Source organism: Hippopotamus amphibius, chromosome 12, assembly GCF_030028045.1.
Source record: "Hippopotamus amphibius kiboko isolate mHipAmp2 chromosome 12, mHipAmp2.hap2, whole genome shotgun sequence".
In the NCBI taxonomy this organism is placed as follows: domain Eukaryota; kingdom Metazoa; phylum Chordata; class Mammalia; order Artiodactyla; family Hippopotamidae; genus Hippopotamus; species Hippopotamus amphibius.
Genome location: NC_080197.1, coordinates 74,045,451 through 74,057,909, shown reverse-complemented (window position 1 = coordinate 74,057,909; position 12,459 = coordinate 74,045,451). Strand labels below are relative to the sequence as shown.

At 36.5% G+C, this 12,459-nt stretch overlaps 1 protein-coding gene across 1 annotated transcript; it reads left to right on the top strand.

Moving 5' to 3' along the window:
- Nucleotides 1-9,600: 9,600 nt before the first annotated feature.
- C3AR1 (complement C3a receptor 1) lies at nt 9,601-11,276 on the top strand. Its single transcript, XM_057703245.1, has one exon. It carries the CDS (start codon nt 9,603-9,605, stop codon nt 11,055-11,057), a length of 1,455 nt encoding a protein of 484 aa, XP_057559228.1. The 5' UTR covers nt 9,601-9,602; the 3' UTR covers nt 11,058-11,276.
- Nucleotides 11,277-12,459: the final 1,183 nt, after the last annotated feature.

Here is a 12,459-nt window from a genome sequence, read left to right as displayed (position 1 = left end):
TACAAGATTCCTCTTTAAGTCCAATCAGTTAACTTATTAACTTGGCCATTTCCCCAAATTCCCCAATTTCAGGATCCTACATATACTTTGCAAAAAACTCAAAGAATATAAAAGAGTGTGAAATGAAACGTGAACGTCCACATTTCTATATTATTAACAAGTTCATGCCGACAAGTTTAATAAATGGTCATTGATGTACACAAGTTACCAAAAATAATTCAAGAAGAGATAGAAAATTTGAATAGCCCTGTACCTATTAAAGGCATTGAGTTTATAACTAAAAATCTTCCCACAAAAAAGCAAAAGCAAACTTCCATGCCCAGATGGCTTCATCATTGATCAACCATTTTAGGAAGAAATAATGTAAATCCCATACAAACTGTCTAAGAAAATAGAGAGATAAAACACTTTCCAACTAATTTTTATGAGACAATATTACCTTAATACCAAAACCAGACAAAGATGTTACAAGAACTATATATATATTCATATATATATAAATTCAAATATATATATATTTGAATTTGAAACTATAATGAGATAACACTACACACCTAGTATAATAGTTTAAAAGAAAACTTGATGACAGCAAAGTGCTGCCAAGAACATGGAGCAAAGATACAGAGAAACTTTAATACATTGGTAGTGGGGAATTAAAATGGCACAACCATTTTGGAAAACATTTTGAATTTTCTTAAAGTTAAATATACATTTATCATATGACCCAGCATTTTATTCTGAAATATTTACCCAAGAGAAACTAAAACGTATGTTCACAAAAAAGACATATGTGCAAACATTCGGAGCAGTTTTGTTTACAGTGGTCAAAAACTAGAAACAACACTCAATGTCTATCAACAGGTGAATGGATAAACAAATTGTGGTATATCCCTATAATAGAATAGTGTCATATTGACATATAATAGTAATAAAGTAAATAGAATAGCAATAAAGAGGATCAAATACTAATACTCAGGGATAACAATTTTAAAAATTGAACTGCTTACACTCAACAATGACACAGATAGATCTCAAAAAGATTATACTGAAAAATAACAACAAAAAAAGCCAGGCCCAAAAGAGTACATACTATATGACTGCATTTATATGAAATTTTTTTTTAATTTTTTAATTTTTGGCTGCATTGAGTCTTTGTTGCTGCGTGCAGGCTTTCTCTAGTTGCAGAGAGCGGGGACTGCCCATTGTGGTGGTTTCTCTTATTGCAGAGCACAGGCTCTAGGCGTGCGGGCTTCAGTAGCTGCAGCACGTGGGCTTGAGGGCTCTAGAGCACAGGCTTCAGTAGTTGTGGCACACAGGCTTAGTTTCTCCGCAGCATGTGGGATCTTCCTGGACCAGGGCTTGAACGCATGTCCCCTGCAATGGCAGGTGGATTCTTAACCACTGCACCATCAGGGAACCCCCTATATGAAATTCTTAAAAAGATGAGAGTAATAAAAATTAAGTAAATGGTCGACTAATGCCAAAGCTGATGAGAGATTGAATAGGAAGAGGTTCAAGGCTATTTGGGGGAAGGGGAGTGATGGAAATATACTATATCTTGATTGTGATGTTGGTTACACAAAGTGTATATGTTAGTCAAGACTCAAGAAAATGTATAGTTAAAAATGCATGCATTTTATTATATGTGGATTATAGCTAAATAAAATGTATTTAAAAAATTTTAAAGGCCACCTCCTGGTTCCTCAAGATCCATCCTTCTTTTGTTCTTCATTGAATTGACTACTGTAGACAACTTTTTTATGTTCTTTCTGATATTTTCTATGCATTATGCACTTATAAGTATGGGTGTATGCATGAGTCTATGAATTTTCACAAATGAAATCATACTATACATCCTGTCCACATTTTGCTTTTTACTTAATAATATGTTGATAGCTTTTTATGTCAGTACATACAGGTAGACCTCAAATTTTTTAACATTTCATACATTCCATTGAAAGACTACCTATAGAATCTTTTCAAACTACCTATGAATTAAATTAATGAGATTTCCTTCCAAAGAATCAGCCGATCATTAGAAGGTAGTAGAAGTACAGGAACTTTAAATTAGGAGAGACCCTTAGACATTACTTAGTAGTCTTTTCCAAACTTTTTTTTTGCTATGAACATATTTCATATGAGAATCCAGTGCACCCATACAGATTCAAATATATATCACCGAAACAAAAGTTTCCCAAAGTGGTACCCTTACTAAACTTGATGGCAGTTTATAGTTTTTATTGTATTCTATTCTATTTTATGTTGTTGTTCTCAACCCACAAACTTAATTTCAATACCCATTAGTACATCTCAACTCACAGTGAAAAAGTAAAAAGGGGTGTAACATTGCTCACCATTTTACAGGTTAGATCATTTCAATAGACGCAGAAAAAGCTTTTGACAAAGTTCAACATCCATTTATGATAAAAGCTCTCCAGAAAATGGGCATAGAAGGAAATTACCTCAACATAATAAAAGCCATATATGACAAACCAAAAGCCAACATTGTTCTTAATGGAGAAAAACTGGAAGAATTCCCTCTAAGAACAGGAACAAGACAAGGGTGTCCACTCTCACCACTGTTATTCAACATAGTTTTGGAAGTGTTAGCCACAGCAATCAGAGAAGAAAAAGAAATTAAAGGAATCCAAATTGGAAAAGAAGAAGTAAATAGGAAGTAAATAGGAAGAATGGGAATGGGCTTGAGTAGCAATACATAAAATCCGACACAATCCCTGTTTTGCAGGTGAGGAAATGAAAACACAGAATAACTGAATAACTCCTGAGCAATCTCACAATCAATAAGTGGCAGAGCTGGGATTCAAACTCAGGTTCTCTTTGCACCTTCTGTTGCTCCCGTGTGTGCTTTTTACTCCAGCCAAAACACTTTACTTGTGTCATCTGCTCACAGTGGGCTTACCTCCACCGTAATGTGTGTTTTCCCCCTCTTCAAATGGGAGAAATATAGATTGTTAGATGTAAAAGAAACTTTAAAGATCATTCAGTTCAATCCTTTAATTTTACATCTAAGAAAAAAAATCTAGGTCAAGCATCCAGCCCAAGGTCAAGTATGTAGTTATTACTAAAACTAGACCTCAAATTCCTAATAGCAGATTATTTTTCACCTCAAGAATGTTCTTCCATGAAAATTTTCCAACTAATTCTAACCTCCACCAGTTTTCATCAGTTTTGTCCTTTGCTAACTAGCCATAGCATTTGTCTATGTCATCCATAGTTTTTGGTACTTGGTTATTTTTCATTTAGAGTATAATATATTTGGTCTACACTGAAAATGTAGAATTAATCAGACTCATAAAAATGTTTTAATATGGCTGTGTGTTTGCAATATATATTCAAAATTTCACTCTTTCTAAAGCATATGATCTCTGCTTAGAAATTTATAATTAGATATTTAAAAAGAACAAAATAGAAGAAAATCACATGAATTCCTCCCAATTTTTCCACATTATACCATAAAACTAGTACTTAATAAGAAGGAGCAGAAGCCATCCAGAAATAAGAGCCCCATTCACAAGGTATTTTCAGTAATTTCCTTCCTGATCTGAAAATGCAAGTAATACCGCTGTAAGTTCTCCAACTGGTTTTAATTGCTGTCTAATCTGCAGAGAAAGAGAAATCAGTAAAACTGGATCCACACCAGAAACAACTTTAAAGACTCAAACTAATTCTTTGAATTATATTCAAAAGCCAACATCCTTTTCAACCAAATATTCATTCATTCCCTCATTCATTTATTGGTACTCCAGATGTGTTATTCCAGGCATGGTAACAGGCTCTGGAGATAGGAATAAACTCTTGGTCTAGCAGGCCAGAGAGACAGATAAATTATTTTACAGCACTATTAGTGTCTGTCAAATTTCTACCGATCCTTAAAGCCCAGCTCAAATGTTCTCTTTTCAGAGCATTATCTTCATGTTTTCTTCAGTGAGAATTAGTCTTTTGCTCTTCCAAGTTCCCAGGGCTGCCCTGCTAGCAGCCCTTACTCAATTACAATTATATACAGAGATCTTTTATTGCCTCTGCATCTCCTACAGCGCAAAGCATAGTGTCTATAGTAAGACCAGAGTAGTTGTTTATGATACTGAACTTAATGATAAAAACCTTACCTTTTGCAGATGGAATAGATACACTCGCCATCGCTGGTGGAAGCGTAAATTGGTGGAGTCTCTTTAGTGGGAAATGCCATATCTTTCAAAAATATAAATGCACATACATAGATTTAGCAACTGCAGTCCTAGGAAACTATTCTACAGAAAATTTCATAGATGTATAAAATACAAGAGTACTCATTGAAGCACTGTTTATAACTCCTTTAAAATTTGATTAAAACAGAGTATCCATGAAGAGGGGAACAACTGACTAAACGGTTTAATATGGAATAACTTTAAAAGTATGATGTGGGGACTTCCCTGGCGGTCCAGTGGTTGACTCCACACTTCCACTGCAGGGGGTACAAGTTTGATCCCTGGTCGGGAAACTAAGATTCCCACATGCCCTAACACAGCCAAAATAATAATAATAATAATAAAGATAATAAAAATAAATAGCTTGTCACCTCTTTCTAGATAAGTCCCATAATTCTTGAAGGACCTGCCCAAACCTTATTTCTACTTTAAGACTTTCCCAGATTGCCCTTGGCTAAATACATCCCTACCTGTTATTTTCTACTATTTTACTTCTGCTGCTGTTTCTATCATTATAGTCTGAATTGTAACACAGGTGCTTTCTGTTGTTGTTGTTATATGGGTACATATTTTCACCAGATTGTATATCTCTAGAGATTAGAACGTAGTTTAATTCATCTGATTTTTGCATGACATTTCTTTAGCACATATTAAGCATATGAGAGATGTTCTTTGAGATTCATTACATGGGGTTGTGCAGGTCCTTCCCCCCAGTTACCTCCCACCCCCACTCTCACATACCATAGGATCATTTTTGTGCATTTCTAAAACAAAACAAATGCAAAAACCTATAAAATGGGAAGTTTACCATACTTTGTGTCCTGCAGAAGACTTCCTGGAACCATGCTCTCCCACTTCTGCTTTTTTAACTTTTCTTATCTGAAACATTTAGAAATGAGTCAATTTAAAACTCTTCCTGTGGAGTCAGACAATAGTCAAAAGTGTTGGGTTTAATTTATCATCAGAAACAGAGAGAGGCAAGAGGAGGTGCTCAGCAAATTTCCTAAACATACCTCAGGACTTGACTGTGGTCAAGTGTGGGGACCAGACTGGACTCTTGGGGACCTCCAGATCCGTGCTGCAGCCTTCAGCTACTATCTTGGGTTTTGGGTAAGGAAACCTAAATCCATCTCATGACTCGTGCCCAGCTTGTTTTGCTCATTATAGGTAACGGTTTAAGGGTCATTATTTTCTATTTCCCCTTATTCCTTCTCCAACTTTTATTTCTTTTGCTTTATTCCCATGTCCACTTTTTTCTTTTTCTAAATATTCCACATTCTATTTATCTTTGCTCTTACTATTTTTGTCCTGGAACTAATATTGAATTTTTACATCATTTCTCCCTCTCTTAAATTGGCTGTTTTTCCTTCTCACCTTTGATTCCAGCTTTCCCCAATAGTTTTGTTCCTCAAATCATCGACTGCCTATTTTTTCTTAATATATATACTTTTTTCTCATTCCATTTCTCTTTATTTATTTATTTATTTTGCTCATTCCTTCTTGCTACTGATTCTGTCCTCCTTTCATTAGTATTTGATTCTGGAATCGAATTTTCCCTAACATAGTTAAATTTTAGTTTCAGGATTTTACTTATCTTTTTCATCACTGGTTGGCCAATTCAGTTTTGAAAACTAAAAAAAAAAAAAAAAATAGAGGTACTTTTCAGCCAAAACACTTGGAGAAATATAAAAAGTTATCTTGCTCTGAAAGGTTTTTAAGACTCTGCTTTATATATACTTTCATTTCACGACAGATACTGTGTAATATTTAAAATATAGCTCACACCAGATGACAGTTTCTGCGTATTGGAATTTTGCTCTTTTCAATCTTTATTACTTCCTTATTATTCTTTTTTATTGTGCAGCTCTTGGCACCTCTCCCTTTAATAGTAATACCAAAGGCTTTTCAGTTATGTGATTATTTCTAGTAAAAAGAGTATTGGCCTGACAGTCATTGGACCTAGGATTTGACAACCGTCCTAGTTGTGAATACGTAAACGTCCCTTAATTTACTGAGTTTCAGTGTCCAAAACTACAAAATAAAAATAGAGACAAGAAGAGATGATTTTTAACTTTCAGTCCTAGAATCCTATGACTCCATCCGTCTCTCAGTATTTTATGGGACTATGCTTGAATATGTGTGTAGGACAGTAGATCAGGGTAGCTGCCATGCACAACAGCAAAGGAAGTGACCCTGACAGGACCTGAATATTGGAATAAGCAAGGCTATCGAAAAGAGAATGAGAATCACTTCTTGTTTTTTATTATTTTGTTGTCTTAGTCATTTTAACTTCTGCTAATCCCTATGACAACATTTAGTTAACTCAGCAAAACAACTTCAAGTCAGACAAGTATTTTGGGCTTCCATAAAAGGAAATATAAAATGCTGTTATAGCCAGGAAGAATTGGAACTGGAAAACAAAAAAGAAAGTTAGAAGAGATAACATTTTTACTGGATTAAATGGATAAGAATAAGAAGTTTTAATTTAATTGAAAAAGAAAGTAAACCCCAAATCTGATCATCCATCTATTCAAGTAATCTTTTTTTTTTCTTCAGATCTTTATTGGAGTATAATTGCTTTACAATGTTGTGTTAGTTTCTGCTATACAACAAAGTGAATCAGCTATATTTATACATATATCCCCATATCCTCTCCCTCTTGAGCCTCCCTCCCACTCTCCCCATCGCACCCCTCTAGGTCATCCCTAAGCATCAAGTTGACCTCCCCGTGCTATGCAGCAGCTTCCCACTAGCTATCTATTTTACATTTGGTAGTGTATATATGTCAGTGCTACTCTCTCACTTCGTTCTAGCTTCCCTTTCTCCCACTGTGTCCTCAAGTCTGTTCTCTATGTCTCTTTATTCTTGCCCTGCCACTAGGTTCACCAGTACTGCTTTTTAGATTCCGCATATATGCGTTAATATACAGTATTTGTTTTTCTCTTTCTGACTTACTTCACTCTGTATGACAGACTCTAGATCCATCCACCTCACTGCAAATAACTCAGTTTTGTTCCTTTCATTCAAGTAATCTTTAATCTTTACATCTTAAAAGGCATTATGCTAAATTCTGTGGAAAAAGCATTTAGAAACAAGATTCTTTTTTACCATTATGAAATTTAAGGCTAGAATAATATATAAGACAGCCACAAGAATAATTATGATGCAAGACAAAATACGTCATTGCATAGAGAATATGAAAAGAGGTACAACCTCCCCCCATCCCTCAACACACACACACACAATTTAGGAGGCTAAAGAACTAAATTATGATTAGGATTATAAGAGAGGTTTCAAGGAAGATATTTTTGAGCTTGATCATGAAGAATGGCTAGAATTTCAATAGACACAGATTAGGAATGGAGGAAACAGGACGTTCAGGTGGAAGATATAATTCCAGATAGAAGTAAACAGCATTGGCCAAGGAATAGAAAATAGTATTGATTTGGAATAGTGAGTTGTTCAGGAAAGCTATAAAGTAGGGCACATTTACAGGAATGTTGAAAAGGGAAGGGTAATGTCACAGAGGCCAAGAGAAGAGAGTGTTAAGAAGCCAGTGTAGCAAATGACACGAATATTGTGGAGCATAAAGACAGAGAAAAAGATGCTTGGATTTGTTAGCTAGAGGTAGTTTTAGCAGTGTGATGGGGCAGAAGACCAATTACAAAGGGTTGTGAAGTGAGTGGTGAGAATAACAGACCCCAAAACAAGCCAGTATCTTTGAAAAAGAGAAACTATGCTAAATTAAGAGACTTAAGGAATATCCTGATGCAAAGTATGATCCTAGACTGGATATAATTGTTGACAAATCAGGTATAAAGGATATTTTGGGGACAGTTGGAAAAAATGGATAAAATCTGAGTATTCCTTAAGGTACACTCTTACTGTATAATGTGGAGACTGCTAACTGATAAAAATGATAAAAGAAAGCAGTTTATATAAAACAGTACGCGTTTACACCCACGTTCATAGCAGCATTATCCACAATAGCTGCAATGTGGTAGCAACTCAATTGTCCATCTACAAATGAATGGATAAACAAAACATGGTACATACATACAGTGGCATATTATTCAGTCTTAGGAAGAAAATTCTGACACACACTACAACATGGGTCAACCTTGAGGACATTTTGCCAAGTGAAATAAACCAGTCACAAAAAGACAAATACTATATGATTCCATTTATATGAGGTATCTAGAGCAGTCAAATGCATAGAAACCACAAATAGGATGATGATTGCCAGGGGCTTCGGGGAAAGGGAAGTGAGCAGTTGTTTCCTAATAGATATAGAGTTTCAGGTTTACAACATAAGAAAGTTCTAGAAATTGACTGCACAATAATGTAAATAAACCTAACCTAACTGTACACTGAAAAATGGTTATGATGGTAAATTTTGTTATGTGTATTTCACTACAATTTTGAAAATTAAAAAACCAATATGCACAGTATTATCTAATTTTGTTAAATTTTGCTTACCAAAAAACATACATACATATAGTATACACATATGTATGTGAAAAAAAGATACAGAAGGATATAAATTAAGATACTAAAAGAGTAATCACTGACTAGTGGTATATGACATTTTTATTTTCTTATTTTTGCTTGTTTATATTTTCTAATTTTCTTCATAAATGATTTCTGTTTCTATAATAATCAAGCTATTTTTCCCAAGTTATATTCATAGAAAACAAATAAGAAAGAAATGCTGAGTGGTAAGGAAATCAATGCAAAGAGGGAAAAATACGCTTGAGAAATTTGACAGCAAAAGGGAAAGTTGAAGTTGTATCTAAGAAACATAACTGAGGGGCTTTCCTGACTGTCCAGTGATTAGGACTCTGCACTTTCACTGCCGAGTGACTTGGTCTGACCCCTGGTGGGGGAACTAGGATCCTGAAGGTGGTGCAGGGCACGGCCAAAAAAAAAAAAAAATTTTTTAAATTTTATTGAAGTGTAGTTGATTTATCATGTTGTGTTAATTTCTGCTGTACAGCAAAATGACTCAGTTATACATATATATATTCTTTTCCATATTCTTTTTCATCATGGTTCATCACAGAATATTGAACGTAATTCCCTGTGCTCTGCAGTAGGACCTTGTTGTTTATCCATCCCATATATAATCGTTTGCATCTGCTAATCCCAAACTCCCAATATTCCCTTCCCCTTTGGCAGCCACAAGTCTGTTCCCTATGTCAATACAGTAGATTTTAAATTGTGTTTCAGACAATGTTTTTGTGTAATCCAATGTGAAGTTAAGGAATATAAACTAAAACAGCGTGAGGGTCTTTGTGACTCTACATCTTTATGTGGGGAGGTTAGAATTCTAAGAATAAGTATTTTTTTTAAAGATAGTTTTAACATTTTTGTTTATATTTTTATAAAAGTTTAGCAATGGAGTCTTTCTCTTCTAAGACAAATTCAACTGACCTACCCTCACAGCCCTGGGATGAACCCCAAGTAATTCTCTCCATGGTCATTCTCAGTTTCACTTTCCTACTGGGATTGCCAGGCAACGGGCTGGTGCTGTGGGTGGCTGGCCTAAGGATGCAACGGACAGTGAACACAGTTTGGTTTCTCCATCTCACCTTGGCTGACTTTCTCTGCTGCCTCTCCCTGCCCTTCTCCCTGATTCACTTGGCTCTCCAAGGACATTGGCCCTACGGCTGGTTCCTGTGCAAGCTCATCCCCTCCGTCATCATCCTCAACATGTTTGCCAGCGTCTTGCTGCTGACTGCCATTAGCCTGGACCGCTGTCTTTTGGTACTCAAGCCGATCTGGTGCCAGAATCATCGGAACGTGGGGACAGCCTTCACTATCTGTGGATGCATCTGGGTGGTGGCTTTTGTAATGTGCATACCTGTGTTTGTATACCGGGAAACATTCACTATAGACAACCATAGTATGTGTGGCTACAATTTTGATCTCTACGGCTCATTAGATTATCCAGATTTCACCTTTGATCTACTGGAAAACGGGTCTCTTGACAACGCCATTGTTGAGCTGCCCGAAGACATGGATGATAGGTTAGAGTCTTTCTTTCTACAAACAAATGATCGTCCTTGGACAGCCGCCACTGGCCTCCGTTCTCAAATATTTCAGAAAACTTCTGGAGATCCACTCCCTACGGATTCAGCTGGATTATCTGTTCAACAACCATATTATAATGTATTTAAACCTGTTCATGAGGTCTCAGCTACAGTCCCCAGTGACTTTCTCATTGAAGATCACAGAACTAACCCACTGGAGAACTCTGATGCTTTTCTCCCTGCTGATTTCGAGCATTTCTCTAGTGCCTCCAGAAATTCCTCAAACACATCTACGCTATCAGAAGCTTTCCAGAGTGATGATTTAAGCCAATTTGCGTATGACTATCCAGTGCCAAAACCCCAGGTAGCAATAACCATCACTAGGCTCGTGCTGGGTTTCCTGCTTCCCCTCCTCATCATGGTGAACTGTTACAGCCTCATTATCTTCCGAATGCGTCGGAGCCGCTTCACCAAGTCTCGGAAGAAAACCTTGAGAGTGGCTATGGTGGTGGTGACTGTCTTCCTGGTCTGCTGGGCTCCGTACCACATTGTTGGAGTCCTCTTATTGTTTATTGACCCAGAAACTCCCTTTGGGGAAGCTCTGTTGTCCTGGGACCATGTGTCTCTTGCTCTAGCATCTGCCAATAGTTGCTGCAATCCCTTCCTCTATGCCCTCCTGGGCAAAGATTTTAGGAAAAAAGCAAGACAGTCCATGCAGGGAATTCTGGAGGCAGCTTTCAGTGAGGACTTGACACACTCTACCAGCTGCCCCCAAAACAAAGTCTCTTTGGAAAAAAACAGTATCAGTACAGTTGTGTGAAAATACAGAGCAGTTGATCCAAGCAGAGGTTCTTAGGCATTCACCCAGTGCATCATGTTTCTAAAAAGGCAAGAGAGATGGGGAGCAGGTGATTTCAGAAACCGTCAAAGAATCAAGACGTTTAATCCAGAGAGTCTTAAAGTGTGGTCCCAGGCTAGTGGCATCAGTATCACCTGGAAAGTTGATAGAAACACAAATTCTCCAGCCCCACCCCAAACCTGCTGAATTAGAGTCTCTGGGGGTGGGGCTAAGACAATGTTTTCACAAGCTTTCTTGTTTCTGATGAATGCTAAATTTGGGAATCATTGTAAAATTAGTCTATTTCTATCCCGAACAAAGCCACATGAGGTAAATGAGAATGCAGTCTCCTTCTAATATGTTTCTATCATTAAATTTTTTTCTAAATTCCCTTGCAGATTCAATTTAAAACCATTTCTTCTAGTCCTATCTGAATGAAAGATGATCATTTATTCTATGGCTTTGTTGTGGTGATGGTGGTGGTGATGGTTTTAAATGAAAAGAAAAAGGTGCAAGAAGAAAGTCTATAAAAACAAGGAGTTACGAGCCTGAGTCTGGAACACAGTAGAATGCCATATTCCTGCTACTTGGCATACTCCTGGATACAAGACATAGGAATTCTGAGTTTCCATTTTTACAACTAAATAAGCATCTATTGTGTAAAGACAGACTACTTAGGCATCTAAAGACTTTCTCATGAAACAGTATGTAAGCAGCAGTTTGGGGAATTCTCTCCTGTTTGCTCTATCTGCCTAGTGATAGAATCATCTATCTTTCATTCCTTTTCTTAAGCTCCTTAATTCCCTATTCCTCCCTGCCTCTAAATCTTTTTCTAGACTTTATGCTTCTAATAACCAATAGTTTCATAAGATGCAAATGACTCCCCTCCTCTCGTTCCACATTAATACTTCCCAAGAAACTCATTTCAAATGAAAGGGAGAAAGAGGGTGAAGGATGGGGTAGCTATTCTTGAATTCACTGCAAAATAACTGAGTACCCTCTCGGCACGTTATCCAACTTAAAAAAAAATGACTGTAGGTGTGTCTCTTTCAGGCCAAAATTAACAGATGTATATTTGGGGTTTTTCTAAATTAATCGTTATCTTTACCAAAGTAACACACGCACATAATTTAAAGAGAACCCAAGGCTTATAATGAAATCTAAGAGGTTTCCTGCCCCTCTCTGCCCAGCCCCTCCTTCCTCCCACTCCCACTTCCCAGAGATAACCTTTGAAAATATTTTAGATGTTTCTTCTGATACCTACCATGATATTTCTAAAACATGACCTTATGCTGCTAGTTTTTGTAGAGGTGATAAAATGACTTCTTGTTTTGAAAGATGATGAATTTTATCCAAACACATTCATATTTCTTTTTGTTTATTC

Excerpts from the sequence above, each read along its gene's own strand:
- C3AR1 (XM_057703245.1), top strand. The coding sequence starts at position 9,603 with ATGGAGTCTTTCTCTTCTAAGACAAATTCAACTGACCTACCCTCACAG.